This window comes from Mus caroli, chromosome 14 (assembly GCF_900094665.2).
Source record: "Mus caroli chromosome 14, CAROLI_EIJ_v1.1, whole genome shotgun sequence".
Taxonomy (NCBI): domain Eukaryota; kingdom Metazoa; phylum Chordata; class Mammalia; order Rodentia; family Muridae; genus Mus; species Mus caroli.
The window spans coordinates 18,540,649-18,561,438 of record NC_034583.1 but is presented as its reverse complement, the minus strand read 5'-3'; the positions used below and the strand labels follow the sequence as shown (position 1 = coordinate 18,561,438).

The window sequence follows — 20,790 nt, the reverse complement described above, 5'->3', positions numbered from 1 at the left end:
TGTTTTTGTTTTTCGAGACAGGGTTTCTCTGTATAGCCCTGGCTGTCCTGGAACTCACTTTGTAGACCAGGCTGGCCTCGAACTCAGATATCCGCCTGCCTCTGCCTCCCGAGTGCTGGGATTAAAGGCGTGCGCCACCACGCCCGGCTTTTTTGAAGCTTTCTGATGACAAGGTCTGTGGCTTCTTCAGCTGTCACAGAATACTAGCGACCCAGGCCAAGCTCTGACAGTAAAGACAGAGTCTATGCTACACACAGCCTCATTTTCACAGCACAGGAATGGGAAATCTCTTCAAAGATGAGCCCAAGTCTGAAATCAGGCCCGCAGTGCTTGCTGGTGACTTAGTGTCAACTCTGCCAGCCCAGCTCTGTGTAGACTGCCACCACACCCGTGAAGAACTGTTATCCTCAGAGATGCTGCACCAGAGCTCGGGAGGTTTGTGGACACTGCTGGAGGTCATGAGGTTACCAAGCAGAAAAAACAGGATCAGCCCCCCCTCCCCCGCTGAGCTACTGATGTGGTCTCCACCATAAAGTGAATGTGGAGAAAGCTGGAACTCAGGAAGAAAGAGCTGAGCTCCACAGACCCTGGGGACATGAGCTCTCCTTGATGGGTCGCATCTCCAGATTGATGGGGACTCTGAAGGTTAGGGACGTGATAGGGGAAGGCCTGAGATTTCTTTATACCATTGGCAGACATTCCTGCTGAGTTACTAAGCACTGGGATCCTGGAGGGGAGGTGCATAGGGTCACAGGGTCATGCCCTGTCCCGTCCTCAGGATCTTGTGACTAGTTTGCAGGCGAGTAGATGAAGAAGCTGTTCTAGAGATGAAAGGAGATGGGAAGGGCCTGGAGGTATGGAGATGAAGATAAGGCCTTCTTGGCCCCTATCCCTTACCGTGATATCGTGGTACAGTGACTTGCCGTACATCCGCTTATACTCCGCTCGGATATCCAGCAGGTCAAGCTCGCTGCGAGACACCATGATGCGAATCAGGGTCCGGTCCTTTGTTCCTGCTCCCTAAATAGTCACCAGAGTATGTGCATGGGGCTTCCCACCGACTCCAACCCTCCTGTACCTTCTACACTCAGCCCACAGTGGACCCCTTAGACTCAGGAGGCTTTAAGATGTCCTAAATCCACCCTCACCCCCCTCCACCACCTCCCCACCCCCACCTCCCTAACCCCACTCCCCCACCCCGCATACAAGAACTACATACCCTCATAGCCTTGTTGAGCCTTTCAGCAAAGAAGGCGGGGGTGTTCTTGAGGCATTTCACTGCAAGAGAAACACAGTGTAAGTCCTGCCGGACACAGGAGGGCACGCACTACCTCAGTGTCCTCCTAGGAAACCTGGACATCAAATCTGTCACTAGCCATCTCCTTTTATTCTGCTGTGATCCCATAAATGCAGCTCCACACACAGTAGGACCACCAGCCCAACCATCACTGAGCAAAAGACACTGGGGTTGTGCATAGCCTGGGGGCGTGAAGAGGCACCCACTTCATGGGTCCCTAGGCATGAGGGGGTCAAACAGAAAAGGGCTCATGGAGAAAGGGAGGCCAAGGGGATGTGTGTCATTCTCAGGCCATGCCGGGAAATGAGGATCCATTTATTTCCTGTTCTAGCCAGGAAAATCCCCCAAAACTAAAAGAAATGGGCAAACTAATGTCCCTCAGCAAGTATAAAGGGAGGTGGCGGGGACGCAGTGCAAGAACCCAGCTCCATATCAGGAGGAGGTTCCTAGAGCTGCAGAGACTTGCTGTAGAGGGCATGCGGCTGGAAGAGGCTCTCCCCATGCTGGAAGCTCAGCCAAGCACTCTCTAGAATGGGCTTGTTTTTGCTGTTGCAAGTAAAAAAGCCTTCCATGTGTTTCCATCAGAGACAGCTGACAAGTGCCTACAGGGATGTATTTTTAGAGGAAACTTGGCAGGATGTGAGTCACCTTCCTCTAGGCGAGCAGCTGGACAGGCTCCCACTAATGCCCAGATCCCAGCTCCTTCCTGCTGAGCTGCACGGCAGACACACAAGAGCCACGGAACCCCCCCAGCCACATGGTCCAGATTAGCAAGCTCAGACCCTGTGCTTCTCTCACTACTGCACCCTCAACCCCAGGACACTGAGCACCCAGCCTGCAACCCACACTGCCCAGTGGGTGGGCAGGCAGGTGAGGCAAGCCTCAGCCAGACACCTACCCACAGCCAGCATGCCCTGCTCCAGGTCCCCAGACATCTCCCGGCAGATGCTCTTCTCAATGTCTCGGCCCGTCATCCTCTGATACTCGTTGAAAACTAGCAAGGAAATAGAAGGGGCACGTCATAGCCTTAATCACATCCCGACCCTCAGCAACCTGGATTATAGATTAAACACAATGCCATGATGGTGTGCCCTGAGCCAACGAGCTAACCAGTGCTATCTACAAACAGGTCAGGACACATGGTACAGACTGACAAATCTTGGCCTGCAATGGGTTGCTGTAGGGTCTATTGTCTTGCTTTTCACACAGACGCACAGCTCTTTCCAAGCCCCACTAAGTACTCTGCACGTTATATCAACAAGGCTCTACTGCATGTCAATGATGAGTCTCTGTAAGTCACACTGGGCTGAACCATACTTTCATGATGTTAGGCATAATAAATGCATCTTTGGGTTTTTGTTTTTTTGTTGTTGTTGGTTTTGTTTTTGTTTTTGTTTTTGTTTTTGCATGTAATGGAGTCATACCCTATAACCCTCTTGCTTCCATGAATCTCAGCCTCTCATGTGTCCAGGACTACAGATCTGTGTCATTACAACATGGGTTTGTGGGATAACATCTCATCATAACACTGAGGAACACCAATCTAGGAAGAGACCACACGAGGTCACAGGAACCAGGAGGCTCATCTCAGAGAGAAAAAGGGGCCTCATGAGAAACGAATCCTGGCAAGCTTACGAGTGTCTAAAACTCTTAAGAAAACACATTCCTGTTGCTTAAGCCCAGCCCACGAGAGGAGACACACCCCGAAGAGTCCCGCCTCTTTTCCACTCTGCGCTGCACAGCCTGCAGTCAGATGATCCCTTTATCAGAGCGGTCAGTCTGCTGACCAATCTCAGCCCACACTCCAGTGTCCTCCTCAAATCTCCACATCCCCAGCCCCTGCCCCTCTGATTTCACGAAGCAGGCTCACCTTGCTCTTCCCCACTATGACCCACGTGAGCTCTGCCCCATTCAGACACAACCCACGTTGTTCCATTGTGCTGAAAGCCTTTGATTATGACCCAGGAGCTGCTGAGGGCCGTAGAACAAGCTGCTGTCTCCTATAGGAAGGAGCCATGCTAGCAAGCCCAGGAGCCCAAGTCTAGTGCTAACACAGGCACCAGTTTCTCCTCCTACCCCTGCCTCAAGTTTCAACCAACTATTTCCAGATCCGTGTCCTCTGCGTACCAGAGCTGTGGTTTCTGCTTATCTGATATTTTCCTGAATATTTCCTCATTTCTCTCCCATGTCATAATGCTCTGAAACCCAACAGTGACACAAGTGTTCTATACTCATTAAAACAAATGAAGATAAATCCATATCACAAGAGTTCTGCATGCATTGAATATGAGACTGGAGTACTCAGCCCTCATGGGGAAATCTGTTCCATACCCCTCCTCCCCAGGCTCTGGGGTCACCGCAGGAGAGAAGGCAGAAGAACCAACATGGTGGAGGGCTGCAGAAAATATTTACCAGGCATGACAGGGCCACTGTACAGATGAACTCACAGTGGCTGTGCCTGGATGCACAAGACTTTCACAAGATCAAGTCAAAAAGCTTAGCACAGACAGAGAGGACAGAGAGGGACTCAGGAAGCCCCAACCCGAGCAGAGGAGCCATTAGCAAGTGACAAATAGATGGATGGATGGGTGGGTGGATGCTAGAGTCTGTTTTCTTTAAGAACATGGTCCCTAAGAAGCTACCCATGCTTCAGTAGCTGGCACTACAGCAGTGTATATAATGGTAACAGTAGGTAGATTCCGTGGTATAGGAGAGGGGTAGGGGGAGAGGGGTAGGGGGAGAGGGAGGAGAAGAGGAAGAGGGGAAGGGGAGATTAAAGACACATGCCTTTAACCTCAGCCCTCAGGAAGCAGAGGCAGACAGATCACTGAGTTTGAGGCTAGCCTGTTCTACACAGCAAGTTACAGCCAAAGTTACCTGGTAGGGCCCTGTCTCAAAAAGCAAACAACCAAAGCAACAGCAAAAAGAGCACACATAGTGTGTGTGTGTGTGGGGGGGAGAGTATGGGGAGGGTAAGGGGGTATCAACCAGATCAAAACACATTATATGCATAAATGAACCTCTCACACAGGAAAACTGACAATGAACACGTGTTCATGCGCATTCCGTCACAGCAGCCAGGAGGGTAAAAGGCATGCCCTGGGGACAGGGCTCAAGCCCAAAGTAGCTAGGTCCATAGCCATGTCAGCCTCAGGCCAGTCCTGAGACCGAGGGAGGGAATACTGCCTGGTCCTGGGCCAGGAGCAGCAGTGCCACGATCCTCGCCTCACCCCTTCCCCCTCGCTTTGCTCCTACCCTGCAGCGCCCACAGCCTTTCCAAGCTGACTCCGTTCTGTTCTCATCTCTCACCTGTCTGCCCACAGGGGCCTTCAGACACAGGTGACCATGGCTTCCCTTGCTCCAGGCCCTCCCAGCTAACTGGCTGCTCCGTACGTATGTTCCTACAATAGTTCAGGGCCCCACCTTCAAACTGCTGCTCTCTTTCTGGTCCCCTCCCAGGAAGACCTCTCACAGTCCCAAGGCCTCAGACACCTGACCCCCCCACCCCCAACAGCTCCCAACCTTCCAAGCCCAAAACCTCTCCTGACATCTGAGCTTCAACACACCGTGCCCAGCTTCTCAGCAAGCAGGCTGGATTCTGGTCCCTTCTCCCTCACTCCCCATCCAGGCTTCCACCAGCTCCCCCCAGGTCACTCCAGGGCTTTCCACCTGATTAACTCAACTGTGGACCCTTCACTCTCCCTGCACCACAGCTGAGGCCCAGGTCCTCTGGGGAATCTGGGCAGCACGTTGCTCTGCAAGCTGAAGGAAGGACACACGCCTCTGACGGCCTTCTTGGGGCTTCTGACTCCTCTCAGGATGAACACCTAACCCTGCACTGTCAGCAGAGCTGTCCACCACCTCTGACCCCACCTCTTGATGCTCCAGACACCTGCATCCCCTTGGCTATGCCTGGGCCATAGCCAGCAGGGCCTTTGCGCCTGTCCGTTCAGGGCTTTTGATCATACAGCCTCATACTACACGACTGTCCCAGCCCCTCCCTCAACTCCATTCCATCACCTTATACCCATCCCACACATTCACCACCAGCTCCAGGTGGTACTGTGTAGCTAGCTGTCTCCTGACATGAAGCTGAACCCCATGACGGAGACCACACCACTGCACCTTCACCATCAGATGGACAGAAACCCACTTTAATGTTCAAATAAGCTAATGCTCCCAGCATGGCTGCAATGCTTTCTCTTCTCTTTTCATCTTCACTTGCTGTTATTGGGTACATGCCACGTAGAGATCAGAGGCTGGCTGTGATTCTGCCTGCTGGACCACTCTGACACCCGACTTCAGAGCGTGGCAATCCATTGCCTTGCCTTGTCCTTTAAGACACCACCAGGGGGCTCTTGAGGAAGTGAAGGTCCATCCAGAGCACATCAGCCAAATATTCTGTAGGCTTTTTCTCAATACAATGTCCTGCCTGCTTTCATCTAACTGACCCAGGACTGTCGTACCTGCCACCAGGTGGGCCCGGCTCCGGGAGCACAGGATGGCGTTGAACTTGGACTCGTCTGTTCCCAGGCGATTCTCCCCAGCTGCATACAGCTCCTGGAGGAGAAGGAAGATGCATGTGTCCAGCAAGCATCCTCCAGGTCCCAGGCTCAGAGTACCTAGGCAGCATCTGAGCCCACAGGGGAGGAGCAGGACCCTGGCAGTGGGGGCACCAGTTTGCTGAAGCCTGTTGGCTCTGCTCACTGCAGACCCAGAACCCAGCAATCCCCTCATCTGTCTGTGTGTAGCACAGAGGATTCAGCCAGCATCCAGCACCAGGATGGAGGAGGGAGAAGAAGCCTGGACTCGGGTCCTGGCTCTGAAGCAGCATGCGGTGGGATGCTGGGCAGGGTCTGGCTCCTGGGCCTCAATCTCCTCATACATAAAAATATAAGGATTAGATCTGACTTGATATCATGACCTTGAAGCCACAAGGACACATAATTGAGAGAAAAGGATGAATAGGGAAAGCTAAGAGAGATACTGGCCCACTCCTCAGGGGCAGCACTTCTCAGTGAGGAACACGGGTCCTCAGCTGACAGAGCCACATCACAACTGCCAGACTGAAGCCAGATGCCAGATTTCTATGTGAGATTTCCTAGTTACTGAAAGCAGTTTCCCTCTCTATAAGAAGCACGTGTGACAATGGTTATCTCTCTCTCACACACACACACACACACACACACACTCACACATACACACACACACATATAAACACACGGTTCTCAGACAGGCATGCAGGCAAAACACTCATACACATAAAATAAAAATTAATCTTGAGCCGGGTGGTGGTGGCGCATGCCTTTAATCCCAGCACTCAGGAGGCAGAGGCAGGCGGATTTCTGAGTTCGAGGCCAGCCTGGTCTACAAAGTGAGTTTCAGGACAGCCAGGGCTATACAGAGAAACCCTGTCTCGAAACAAACAAACAAACAAACAAATCTTGAAAAAAAAAACCTCCCCAGATGTGGGGCCTCATCAGTCCTTCCGCCATATGTACATCATTATGCTTGCTGAACAGCATAACAGCTTGGTAAAACCTAGGAAGGTTTGAGCCCCACATATCTGCCAACCTGTGACCTTGCCCCAGACCTCTAAGATGCCTCTGAGGCCTCAGACAATCATGGAAATGAAGGGCACTGATACCCTAGGACACTCTCAGGTTGAGATTCCTCAGGCCAAGGTGAGGCTGAGCAGGTTGGGAAGGGAGGAAGAGGCAGAACCAAAGTCAGCTTTTGCCTGGAAGGCTTGGCGAGGTCTGGCCATCTCACCAAGAAGGTAAGACCGTCTCAACTGGCCACCATGCAATACAAACTTATAAAGCTAGGAATTCGGACACCTGGATTTCCTCCCTTTATTTGTAATTCATAAGGTGACAAGGGCAGAAATTTAGGGATGCAGGGCTAAGGACAGCGCATTTCTAGGCCCAGGAACTCAGCAGCTGGATAGACAGGTCCTTCGTACACCTAACAGTACTGGGGTGGGAAAGCGCCAGGACACATGACAGACATCCCATGTCCTTGTGATCTTTAACAGCTGCAGCATTTATTACCCTGATGTCCCTCTCACAGGTGGGAAACCCAGGAAACTGGGAGCCCTGCTCAATGTCAAGTCCCCAAGCACTTCAGAAACCTACAGTACCCTGAACCCACCAGTATCCATGGTTTTTTTCAATTTTCAGGTACCTCGCCACAAAGCAAGAAGCGTGACCCCACACAGTGTGGTTCAGCTAGCCCATACTGGCACCTCGCCAGCCACCAGACTCACCTGGACATCTCTCTGGACAAGGGACATGTCCACGTTTGTGCTCTCATCACGGTTTCCCTGAAAGGAAGAGGGCATAAGGCCAAGGCACTCTTTGGAAGAGCATACCCTCTCCCTCCTAACTCATTTGTCAGTGTTTTGATCCCAGTCCCTCTCACCCACAACCTCCCCCCATATCCCCCTTCCAAGTCCCTCTCTAATGTCCTGTGGTGAGGAAGGTACCTGAGAGAGAGAGATGAGGAGCCGCTGGAAGTGTCCTGATGTGTCGCTTCGAATGGCCTCCTCCAGAGATTTTTGGAACTCTGAAAAGACAGACACCAGGGTCTATCCTACAGGTCTGTTACCTCTAAAGACATACATAGTGAGTAGGGGGCATTGTCATGACAAGGGTCCAGGGGGTTCAGGCTGGAGGTGACAGGTGACCCATGTAACTTTCCAGGCTTCATACAAGCTGTGACTCCAGGGTGACCCGACCTGTGCTCGGACCTGGCCCAAATCCACTCAAGATTTTCTCAGCCCCTTCCAACTGTAAGCACCTGCCCTGTGTGTAAACAGCAGGCAGGGCTAGGCCTTGGGTCAAAGCCCAGGGAGTTGGGTGTGACAGGAAACAGGGGACAAGAAGGACGAAGGCAAGAGGGTGTTCAGACCTGTTTTGTAGGCCCTGCTTAACTCCCGGATGTGTTCGTTACTTCTGGAAGCGAAGATCTCAATCAGGCAGGCCTCATCAGTACCAGCCCCCTACGACAGCATAGAAAGAACAGATCTCATGCTGGTGACCAGGCTCGTATTGGCATCCAGGAAGGACAGCAGGTGCCACTCAGCAACAGAGGCCCTGACACATGCACACGCACATGCACACACACACAAAACTCATGTCTCAAAAACCAGCTCCCCTCCTAGCCCCAGACAATGAGATGAGGACAAGGACAATGAGTAGGTATCACATGAGGGTCACATGGGCCAGGAAACTGAATGGTGTGTGTGTGTATGTGTGTGTGTGTGTGTGTGTGTGTATGAGTGTTGGTGTTGTGAGTGTGTGAGTGTGAGTGTGTGAGTGAGTGTTGTGAGTGTGTGTGTATGTGTGTGTGCGCGCAGTGACTGTGCAATGGACACGGCGTGCTGGGTCAGGCTGAGGTACAGATCATCTTCTGTTTCTAAAAGCACCATCATGATGGATGTAAAAAGATTAGAGTCCTGAGTGAACTGTCTGGAGAAAGCAAGGAAAGGAAGGCAGCAGAGAGGAACAGAATGGCTGTGCCTGGGATAGCAGAAGATAGAAAGTAGGGGCAGAGGCCTGGCTTTTATATCAGGCTGAATCTTGACTCTGCAGCTTACTGTGTGACCTCAGCTAAGGTGCTTAACTTCTTGTGCCAAATTTCTTGGCTATAAAGGGACCGTATGTATACCTACCTCCTAAGGAGTCCTTAATGGGACTAAATGGGCTCATCTGTGCAGAACGTCCAGCCAACATGCTGGTGTTTTTATGCTTAGTACTGCCCTAATGCTACCAGCAGCTTATTGGAACTTACAAAGGATGTGCGTGTTAGCCCCTTACCTGAAACTACCTGTGTGTCCTGAAAGAACACCCACTGTCTCCATCATGGATATTCATGTACACAACAGCTATCCAGCACAGCTAGCCCCTTGCCTGCTGTGTTTGAGCATTCCACCAACTTCTCGTGCTGGAGGTGGGTACTAGCCACTCCTGGGCCCAGGCCATTGCCAACGTGCCCCACCACCACACCCCACCCCTTACCACCCTCTAGACTCTAACAGGCAGCTGGGCTTCAGTCAGTCTCCTTTCCCTTCCAGATCACGCACAAAACTCTCAGTGTCCAGTGGAGGTAGAATCCGTGCCCAGCGTGCCTCTGAGTGCGTAGTTCTTTCATGGTGCCTGACTAGAGAGGGACCCTCTACTCACAGGACACACACCGCCAGATGGCTGTAAAGCCCTGACAGGACTTGCTTCCTGGTCAAAATCAAACTAGATCTAGGGAGAGAGCGAGCCCAAGCTAAGCTGCGGGATTTGGACCTGTGTGGAATTCGGTTCATCTAGAGCTGGATGTCGGGGTGTACACAGAAGTGGGGACAGACATGACAGACAGGAGGTGGGTGCTCAGGAAGCTCGGGGACTGGTAAGACTTCTCTGTCTTCCACTGTCTTCGTTCTAGCCCTACTTCTTCCCACCTCACCTGGGTCCCTGCCTCTGCTGCTTGGGCCCCTCAGACATGTTGCTGATATTTGCTAGTAAGAGTCCTGCAACAGCCTGGCACCCCTTCTTGTTATCATCAATGTCCTCCACAACCCTAGCCTGGCCATTTCTTGAGACGGAGACATAGGTATTTCCTGTGAGGAGACGGCATGTTACCTGCATCTTGGAAAAACTACCAGTTGCTCCTTCTAACGCTCATGGGCTGTAGCCAGGAACGCACGGAAGTCAGGCTAGGTAGCAACTGGTCAGTGGGTAACACAGCGCCCAGCCCCCCTCCACCTGGGCTGTGGCTATGCAGACTCACACAAGCACAATGACACACCTTGATAGCTTCCTTTATCTCATAGACATCAAACAGGACCGGGGTCTTCATCAGGGCCAGGATAGTCTTCTCAAAGTTTCCCGACAGTTCTGATTTTAGGTCTTTGATCAAATCCTGATTGGATAAACAGATAAAAGCTCGCTGTGAAAATCCACAGATGAAGAGCTCTGGAGATGACAGAGCTGACGGTATCGACACCAGCCATGGGAAGCACCCTGAGCTGGAGCACTAACACAGGCAGTATTCATGTACTGGAAGCCTTTTCCTCCAAACACTTACACCAACTAAACCTCCCAGGATGCCCGAAAGCAGAGGAGGGGCGAGTGAGGCCAGGCGGGGAAGAAGTGTTGTATCTACAGGTTTATCTTAGCGAGCCAACCCTAACTAAGCTCATGGTTCATCCTGGAGCTCCGGCCTCATGATGCCCCAGTCTATGGGAAAGCAGAGTCAGTGGGCCTGGAGCTGTGCTGGTGCAGGCCCTCACTGGTCTTCCTGCCTTCCCTCTCTGCACCTCACCTTGCCATAGGCCGTCTTGAAGGATAGGAGGATCTGCTGACGCTGCTTGTTGGACCGGCTCCCCAGGCAGTCGATGATGGCCTGCTCATCCGTTCCTAGTAAAGAGGCAGGAGTAGGCACACTGTGGGATATGAGGATGCTCAGTGGCCATGGACTCTCCTGGCCTAGGGCCTCCCATAACACAGCTCCTGTTCCATCTCCCGAGGGCCAGGCTTGCCTGCCCCTCCTATACAGTGACCTGGACAGGGAACTAGGGGCAGGGGTGAGTTTGGAGTCAGTCTGGTCTCTTACCAAAGCCCTTCATAGCCTTGCGCAGGACCTCGGCATCTCGCAAGGGGTCAAATCCAGAAGCATCAGTGATGGTACCTCGGTTTCCAAACTACTCAGACAAATAGCCACAGGTAAGATGACCCACCCGTGCCGCCCCAAGGTGTAAGACTCTTCTACTTCTTCATATCCCACAAATACCCGCTTCTCTAAGCACTGAGGTACCTAAAGGAGCAGGAAATCAAAAGCACTGGACAAATAGCCCCAAGGTTCACAGGTCAATGGTGGTGCCTAGGAAGTAGCGGCTGGAAAGTTATTAGGTCACTAGAGGCGGAGCAGGCCCTTGAAGGGGAATATTGGGGCCCAAGCCCCTTTCATTATTTGCTTCCAGTCTGCTATGCTTTGGTTTACCAAGTGTTCTCTGCCACAATGTTCTGCCCACCACAGGCCCAAGTCACAAAGCCAAGAAGCCATCGATGGAAACCATGAGCCCTAATCAACCTTCCTCCTTTTAAGGTGTGCTCCCCTCAGGTGTTTACAAACAGGCTTATTGTAGCCTAGTGAGTGGCCTTTCTAGTGGCTAGTACACGCTGGTTATCACCGCAATAAGAGGCATGCTGGGAAACAGACGGGAGCAGCAGTGGGCAGCCGCTCAGGGTGGGGAAGACTGGGCAGTGTTGCAGTGGAATGAAAGCAAGGAGGTGATAGACCCTCTAGAATAGTCTAAAACTAGGCAGCCAGCGCATACCACCAGACCTGTGCTTGGCCGGTTTGACTGTGTAACCATGACAATGAATTCCAGGCATTGCTAACACGAACTGATCTCCAGAATGAGCCAAAATAAATCCTGGAGGAGCTGCCAATCTTCCCTATCCAGAGAGGATTCTGAGACTCCTTCACATTTGTCTGGGAAGTCACAGAAGGGGCCTACCAGGCATGAGGCCATGATGCTGGAAGCCTCTGGAGTAATCTCACGGAAGACCAACCACCAGGACTGTGCTTCCAGACCTTGTGTGTTTGCCTTCTTGTGGGCACACAAGAGAAATTAGAGCTCTTTTGTATGTTGTAGCTGGAGGCCTTCCCTGTTCCTTCAATCCTCCAAGGACTTGTTGGCTGGACCAGAGACCTGTCCTTGAACGTAGTTTGGACAAGCACTTACCTGGGCTGGCGGCACAGCAGGGGTGATGGTACTGGATCCCGAGTATCCTGGGTAACTTGGCACTGGCTGCTGCCCAGGGGGTGGCATTGGTGACTGCCCAGGATAGGTCATTGGAGGCTGCCCAGGATAGGCCCCTGGGGGCTGCTGCCCAGGGGGTGGCATAGGCTGGCCTGGCACAGGGGCCCCTGGGTATGCTGGATATGAAGGCATCCCAGGAGGTGGGTTTCCTCCTGGGGGCGGATACATTCCATAAGGAGGGACAGGTTGCTGGGCAGGAGGGGGCTGCCCAAAGCCACCAGGGGGCACTGGAGGATAGCCACCCCCAGGAGCCCCAGGATACAGATTTGGCACGTTGGCTCCTCCAAATGTTCCAGACATGTTGGCTGCCTGCCAAGTACACAAAACAGAGCCTGAGAAACATAGGCCCAGAAAGACAGCACCTTGTCTGTTTACCCTTCCCTTATGGAGTTCTGCAATGGCTCTAGGCAGGGAGCCTCCTACAGAACTGCCCTCACCACCACCACTTCCCCAGCACTATGTATACCTAGCAATGGATGCAGGCATCACAATGCTAGGCTCAGCACACAATGCTAGGCTCAGGCTTGCTGCCACCCCACTATGGGACAAGAAGGACAATCTGGCCACTGATGATGGTACACTGGCTCAGTGTACGCAGGGTTTCTTCCAACCAAGAGCCACTAACTAGGTAGAGCTAACCACTCAAAGACCCAGAAAGTACAGGGGTTCCTTCTGCAGGCATGAGGTGGCCCTGTCACACCAGTCTGCTAACAGTCAGTCAAGGTGAGGTAGGTGAGGCCCGGCACATGCCCAGAACAAAAGCCTGAATCCTCACCTCAGCCTCTTATGCCTATGAGAAATGGGTCCCCATATCTTAATCCCTCACCCTACCTATCCCTCACTTCCCCTCTTTAATGACCAAGGCCTGCTCACTGTCCCCAAGGTCATCAGGTCTATGGGCACCTTAAGGACTGGCCATCCCTAGAAATTTGCATCGTATATTTCTCTACCATGGCAGATCTTTGTTTGAGGCCGCCTCCTCAACAACAACTTTCCGAGACAGGGTTTCTCTGTGTAGCCCTGGCTGTTCTAGAACCTGCTCTGTAGACCAGGCTGCCCTTGAACTCCCAAGTGCTGGGATTAAAGGTGTGCACCACTACCACCTGGCTCAGGGTCCCTTTCTGATCCCTACCTTAAGGTTCTCAGTCTACATTCCCCCACCAGCACCTCGGAACCTTTCCTGTAGTATTACATCCTGTCCATCCCTCCCGCCCTGGGCTGGGGCTTGAGTTTATGGCCTCATACATTCTAGATAAGCACCCTACTACTAACAGTACATCCCCGTTCTCTTTCTGCTGCTTCTTCTTTCCTTTTTCTTTTTCTTTTTCTTTTCTCCTTTTTATTTTGAGACAATGTCTAAGTTGTCCAGGTAGGCCTTGAACTCACTTTGTAGCCCAAACAGGTCATGAACTTGGGATCCTCCTGCTTCAGTTTTCCAAGAAGCTAAGGTTAGAGGCCTATGCCATCAGGGCCGTGTATCTACTTTCCTAGCTTCTTGCTCTTCTCTCCCTCCCTCAACCACCTCTGCCCTTCCCTTGAAGACCGGGCCTCTCTACATCACCCAGGCTGAGTTGGAAGTCTTCATCTTCACAGATGCTACCAAATGCTAAGCGTTTGCCGTGATGCCCAGAAGTGCCTGCCACTGCTCAGTATTGTCCCTGCTAACTTATGTCATGTCCTGTCTCCTTGATACAGATGCTAAGTGTGCCTGGACTGAGATTTGTGTGAGCGCAAATGCATGTGGAAACAGAAGTCCTCCTTTTTTGGCACAGTATTTATCACTGGCCATGGGATCACTATGTAGGCTAGACTGGCTAGTCAGCCAGTCCAGTGGATCTGCCAGCCTCTGCCTCCCTAGCACTAGGATTACAAGGACAACGCTTGCCTTTGTACACATGGGTCCTGGGAACTGCACTCGGCCTAATGCTGGCATAGAATAAGCACTTTAGACCTGGCTATCTCTCTAGCCCAGGGGTTTTGTTTGCTGCACTCACATACTCCCAGCGCCTAGAACTGGGCCTTGGCATAAATTTGGGTACCTTCTAGTAGCAATGTTTCCCCTAAAGACACATTTGGTTTCAGATTATAAAATAACATCCTTTAAAAAGCAAAACAACAAATAAAAGCACGTACATCCTAACCTACCTGCTTCACAGCACCAAGACCCAACCAGAACAGCCTTGTACGTGCTCACCCCCGCAGCTCTCCACACATATGTTCACCTCCCTGCAGGCTTCGTGCTCAGCTCACGAGAAATTCCCAATAAACTTCCTGCAGGCACCAGCCTAACCCAATCTCCTCGGACCCGAGAGACCATCAGTGCCAAGAATATCTTCCTCTAATATAGATGGGGGGAGGGGGAGCCAGAGTAGGGTGGGTGTTAAGTAGATGGCCTCATATTCTAAGTTGCTGCTCAGCATTCTATGCTCACAGAAACAGGCATGAGGTCTCCCTGAGAACTTGGGGTAAGCAGCCTTGGTCCCTATAGCCCTGGCCCTAACCCTAACCCTAACCCTAACCCTAGCCCTAACTTTGGCAGGGGCCTGACTCACCATGCCTGAGAGGTAGTCCTGGTTGAACTGCCCCGCATAGTTGGCTACGTTATCCAGCCCGATAGGGGGCATGCTGGGAGGAGGGTAGCCAGCACCTCCCCAGGGACCGCCACCTGAAAGCAACACCAAGCCATTATTAGCTCTGTATCCCTGGCCCAGTGACAGAACAGAAAAGAGGGCTGCAGAGGGACTGCTGTGATAACCAAGGAAGACCAGCCAATGTTATAAAGACCCAGAAAGAATGAAACAAGAGGGCCAGGGAAAGCAGAGAAAGAAGGCAGGTCCAGCCCCAGTGGGGAGTCAGGCATGCTTTGTCCTAGCAAAGCCAGCACCACTGGGTGAGAGAACAGATCCATCCTTAGGCTCTGTGCCGAGCTGAGCATGTGACAGCCATGGACTCCAGGAATGCTAAGGATTCTCAGATGGAGAGAAATGAAGCCACGTCAGAGGGCAGGGACACTGTGAAGGACAGTATCAAGAAGCCCGTTGGGAGACCGAATGGCTGGCTATGTCCTGGGGCAAGGCTCTGAACCACTCTCATTCATGTCTACAGAAGTGTGATCTCCAGCTGCTGAGGTAAGGGCTGAGGAGTTGACATGTGATGTCACAGATGGCAGTGTTTTTGCTGGAGAGGGGACTGAGGTCACTATTGCCAGATCAGAGAAAGGTCTAGCTTGGCTAGATATGCCCTGTGACAGTGATCAAGGTACTTCCCTGGTCCATTTGTTCGTTTCTGCTGGATTCCCTCAATGGTAACTATCTTTGCAGTGCAGTGGTCCCTGTCTCCTTACCCAGAATCCCTCAGTTTCCTTACTACCGTGGAAACCAAATGCTTTCAGGAAACATTTCAGCGCAGGGCAGGGCAGGCGAGTCTTCAGAAGGAAGATAAGCTGAGTCACTGCCCCAGTTGGGGGGTCTCACCCCATCACCAGGGGATCCTGGAAGCCACAGGGAAGAAGATACAGAAAGGGACAGTGGCCTTTGGTATTGGCCTCAGTAGGAGAGACCCTGATGCTGCAAAATCCAAAATCACACTCCTTGAAACAGGGTGGGTTTAGTAGCAACACTTTGGAGGATACTCCTGTAGGTTGTGACTCCCTGTCTTGTCCCCTGGGGACAGCCAGGGGAGGGAAAGAGCCGTCAAGCTATTTTGCCAAAGAGAAAGAGTCTCAGAGTAGACCAGGCCTCCCCAGGCTTCTCCAGCCCCCAGTCTGCAGAAAGGGTCGTCCCCCTGGGTCCTCTTACCTGGTGCAGCTGGAGGGTAGCCACCGGCAGGTGGAGGGTAGCCTGGGTAGCTCATGGCTAGAGCTGGAGAAGAAGAGAGAGTACATTCAGATCATGTGGAGGGGCTCCGAGCAGGCCTGCTGAGATCGGCTTCTTGGGAACAGAGCTCAAGGCCAGGCTCCTACAGAAGAGATTGGCTTCCCATGCCCCAGCCCACACCTCGAGGTGGGGGGGGGGGNGGCCCCAGCTTCGTCAGGCCCACCCCAGAGCTACAGGAGGGGGCAATACGACAACACCATAAACCAGCTGCCTGATTCCTTGACAACTGCTCCCCCAGGCCTGGTTTCTGTTTCCACCAACAAGAGTTCAAAGTGTCTGGGCTGCTCTGCTCTCTGACATCATATTCTAGGTAAAGCATCGCCCAAGACTCTTGTCCTTATCACTATCCTTCCACAACAATGAAGGACCCTGTTTCCCTGCATCTCATCTACAACCCTCAAGCTCACCACAACACCAACCAACACACACACACACACTGACTGAGTCAGACCCAAGCTGCAAGCTGCAAGCATAGACTGACTGTCACAATCGTAAATAGCAGGTTTGTGTCTCTCCTGGGCATTCCACTAACATAAAATAACCTGATTATTGTGGAAGTCATCATTCTTGGAGACAAGAGATGCCCTCAGAAGGGCCTGGCAGGTACCAAAGCCCGAAGAAGTAAGAGTTACATGGAAACGAAGCCACAAGGGCAACAGCCCAGATACGTGGAAGGAGCCCAGGGAAGCAGACAGAACACCTGCTCTCGCTGCCCGCTGTACACAAGTCTTCAGCAACGTCCCATGTCAATTAAAAGGCCCCAGAGGAACAAAGGTCAGCCACTGCCCTGCAACCTGCCTGCTCTTGCCACACAGTAGCTACTGCTGCAGTAATAAGCACAGAGGTGCAGGCCAAGGCCATGACGAGAAGTGCACGGTCTCAACAGCCAGGCCCACAGGTTCCAAGACAGCCACTGTTTCTCACAGGGGCATTATTTATGCCAGGGGACTATTAAAACGTCAAGGGCTCCACCTTCGTTTGGTCCCTATTCTGAACAAGTTCCCAGGTCACAGTACTAGATCTGGGGTCCCCATTTTAATCACTACTGTCTAGACAGTCTCCGTCTAAGATAGTCTAGCTGCCAATCGTTGGCTTCCCTGAAGAACTGAGGATGCTGTCCCTGGGAAGCTGCAGAATTTCCTTAAGGTATCACTGGTCCCACAAAGGGGACCTGACTTTTACCCCACTTTCTGGCCTCTGAGTTGAGAGAGGACAGTGGACAATACAATAGGAAATGGCCTGGGAGGCATGGAGATCTGGCAGCCTACAGACCCTTTACACGGCTGTTTTTTCAGGACCCCTATGTATGTACAGTTCCTAACATGTATGTCCACTCTTGACTGCCTGTAACTCCAGCTCCAGGGGGATCCTGACACCCGTGCACATGCAACACATACACACACACACACACACACACACACACACAATCTTTTTAAAGAAAGAAGGCAGAAACATGCAAACTAAGAGGTGTGGGGGTATACACATGCACAGACCACCCTTGGCACTGTACACAAGTTACTGGATAACACCAGTCACCTCTGGAAGGAAAACAGGCTAAACAGACAAGATGTGTTCCATGTATAGACAAGATGTGCTCATGATTGCCTAGTAAAAGCAACTTTAAGAAAAGGTCCGATTCATTCAGACAGGCACTTCTAACCACACACGAAGCTACCCCTTTCCATCCCACACGGCCTTGGTGTACCTTCCACAAATAAAAATAACACACACAGGGCTCATTCAGCACCAACAGCCGGGACACCAGAGGATTGGGCCTCCCTCCTGTGAGGGAGAGCTGTGGCGCAGTTCCCTGGCTAAAGTAGCACCCAGCTCCTGGAAAGAGTCCTGCCAAGGCCACTCCACTCTAACTCTTCCCGCAGTGACCTTGGGTCCGTCCTCCCACCGGACTTAGCTTCCAGCCTCTCCCTCTCGTTCATTTTCGCACCAACTTCCATCTGGAATTGTTGAAATCTGTTCCCTCTTCTCTTTCCCCCTTGAGGCCTGTGAGGGCCCAAAGCACAGGGTAGCCCGAGATCCCAGTGCAGGTGGGCCCTTCCCCTCCACTGATGGGAACTTGGTTCTCTGGGTGATAGAGCCATTATAGGGACTCCTGTGAACTCTCTCTTGTGGGTGGGTCTGCCAGTTTTCCGTCCCTCCTCAGTCTCTGGCTACGGTGACTCACTGTGACCCTCTTAGCTCTCTCAGCTGTTCCGTAACCACCGATTTGGTGTGCACGGCATTATGTTCTTCCAAGTAACTGATAGGAATCGCAAGTGTCCCTTTCAGAATATGAACACCTGTTTAAGACAGCGTGATATTTTAGAAGGCTGTAGAGTCTCAGGAGGTGGGGCAGGCTGAAGGCAGTAAGCCAATAGGGATAGCCCTTAGAAGGAAGGCTAGCTCCATGAAGGTCCCAGGCCTGCTTTTCCCACTCCCTAGTCCACAGGGATGTGAAGAGCCTCTGCTTCGAATGCTAATCCTGCTGTGCTTCCTCCACCATGGCAGCCCACACATCCCCTCTCTTACACTCTGTCAGGTGTTGTACTCACTGGGACCCAGAGATAATTAACCCACATGTGCGATACTCTGCAGCTAAACACCTATAACTCCCAGGGCAAGAATCACCAGCTGAGCAGCAAGGCCTTTGGGCTCGCCTCAGCTCCCAAGAGGGCAGAATGAGAACATCTGGGGACCTCACCCTTCCCAGTGCTCACACTCTGTGACAAATGGGACAATGTGGTGGGCTACTGTCCAATAGACCCGCTTGCTACCTTCCACCTGACCAAAGCCTTCTTCTACTTTATCCTTCAACAGAGAAGAAAAGTACACAGGTGAGTGGTACTTCCCAAGGCTAATGTGATTTGGGCAGCCAGGCATATCTGTCCCATATGCCTCCTTCTGGCATTCAAACATGGGACCTCATGGAGAGTCCACCTGCATAGGACAGACATCTGGCTCTAATTCTGATAACCCTGCCTCTAGAGAACTTCTAGCTTCTGGCTCTGACTCTCTCAGGAACACTACAGCACAAAGGTCACTCTTCCTTCCTCACTGAGACCATGTAAATGCAGCTGTGCAGATTCAAACAGCTGTGGCCCTCTCCATCTTATAAGACAACTATAGGTGTCTTAGGGTCTCTATTGCTGTAATAAAAACATGACCAAAAGCAACTTGGGAAGGAAAGGGAGTTATTGCAGCTTACACTTATGTATCATCATCAAAGAAGTCAGGACAGGAACTCAAAGCAGGGCAGGCCCCTGGAGGCAGGAGCTGACGCAGAGGCCCCAAAACCACCATCCCAGGAATGGTACCACCCACAACGGGCTAAGCCCTCCCACACTTATCACTGATTAAGAAAATGTGTCACAGGCTTGCCTACAGCCCAGTCTTATGGAGGCATTTTCCAAATTGAACTTCCCTCCTCTCTCATGATTCTAGCTTGTGTCAAGCTGAAGTAAAATTACCCAGGACACCGTGCTTCCATAAAAGTCCTTTGTGGAGAATGATAAAACCCAGACTGCTGGGCTTTCATGAGTGTGGGACTGCTCCTTCATACAAGAGCACCAAACGTAGACCCGCATCCTGGCATCCAGCATCCTTTAGAACTAAGCCTCAGGGTATCCGGTCAATACAGAACCCACCTGGAGGGGGGCTTCTTTTGGAGTTCGTGAGGGCTTGTATTGTCAGGGGCTTTGGGGAGTCTCTGGGGTTCAACAACAAAGACACAGAGACACCTGTATGGTATTAAGACTGTTGGCCTGTTTAATGGGGCAGTCTCTTCAGGGCCTCTAGATATGGGAGAGTACGAAGAGGCTGATTTTGCTGCAGGTCTCCATCTCTTCCTACTAGGGTGGGAAGCACGAGGTTTTAGATGGGGAGGGTGTGGGGGGGTGTGGGTGGCTGAGTCTGGGCAGGGGAATTCCATTCTTTTTCCTCTTGTTCTATCTATCTCTAGATTTTTGCCTATATGGTAGCGACTCTTGAAATTTAAGGTTCACTGGCTTTAGGGAACAATCTACCCCACGCGTGTTCTATCAACTGGCTATGAAAGTTTGTGAACACTTTTTTTTTTTTTTTTTTTTTTTTTGAGACAGTTTCTCTGTATAGCTAGCCCTGGCTGTCCTGGGCCTCTGTAGGCCAGGGTAACCTCTGCCAACCAAGGGCTGGGACTAGAGGCATGTGGCACCACACCAAGCCTAGTCCCTATTTTCTTAATTGTTAATTGCTATGAGGGCATCAGCCCGGTGCCCAGCAGGATAGGTAAATATTTGACACTTCCTCACCAGCCCAGGAAAAGATCCTCTGTGATTATCATGTTAATAAGCAAGCTGCCATTCCTGTTGCTGATTGGCTCAGAGTGAGTAAATTGTAGACCTCTCCCACTATGCTAATAGCTTTTTTGTTTCTGTTTTTCCGAGACAGGGTTTCTCAGAATAGCCCTGGCTGTCCTGGAACTCACTTTGTAGACCAGGCTGGCCTTGAACTCAGAAATCCGCTTGCCTCTGCCTCCCAAATGCTGGGATTAAAGGCGTGCACCACCATGCCCAGCTGCTAATAGCTTTTTTGTACAGAAAGGATTGTGGCTTTGGATAAGAGCTGGCTGCAGGCACTGGGGAAGAATGAGCTGGCCTTTCGGCAAAGGGATGGAAGCTGACCAAGAGCAGGGCAGGGAAGCCAGGAGGAACTAGGTGGTTGGTTGAGGTACCAGGCCTGAAGTACAGGTCCAAAAGGAGCCTCGCAGAGAGAACATGAACCTCACCCGGCTGATGCTGACAGGCAGAGGTCTAAAGAGCCACACC

General features: G+C 51.8%; 1 protein-coding gene across 1 annotated transcript in view; it reads right to left on the bottom strand.

Annotated features, from left to right (window-relative positions):
• The window catches only part of Anxa11 (annexin A11), a 44,787-nt gene that overhangs the window by 1,988 nt on the left and 22,009 nt on the right, over window positions 1-20,790 (bottom strand). The window contains exons 2-14 of the mRNA XM_021181626.2: window positions 15,914-15,976; window positions 14,669-14,781; window positions 12,039-12,425; window positions 10,904-10,991; window positions 10,613-10,707; window positions 10,097-10,210; window positions 8,210-8,300; window positions 7,785-7,864; window positions 7,566-7,622; window positions 5,764-5,857; window positions 2,196-2,291; window positions 1,220-1,278; window positions 898-1,020 (exon numbers count right to left, since the gene is read on the bottom strand). Coding sequence (XP_021037285.1) covers window positions 898-1,020; window positions 1,220-1,278; window positions 2,196-2,291; window positions 5,764-5,857; window positions 7,566-7,622; window positions 7,785-7,864; window positions 8,210-8,300; window positions 10,097-10,210; window positions 10,613-10,707; window positions 10,904-10,991; window positions 12,039-12,425; window positions 14,669-14,781; window positions 15,914-15,968 — 1,452 coding nt within the window. The 5' untranslated portion in view covers window positions 15,969-15,976. The remainder of the gene's footprint in view (window positions 1-897; window positions 1,021-1,219; window positions 1,279-2,195; window positions 2,292-5,763; window positions 5,858-7,565; window positions 7,623-7,784; window positions 7,865-8,209; window positions 8,301-10,096; window positions 10,211-10,612; window positions 10,708-10,903; window positions 10,992-12,038; window positions 12,426-14,668; window positions 14,782-15,913; window positions 15,977-20,790) is intronic.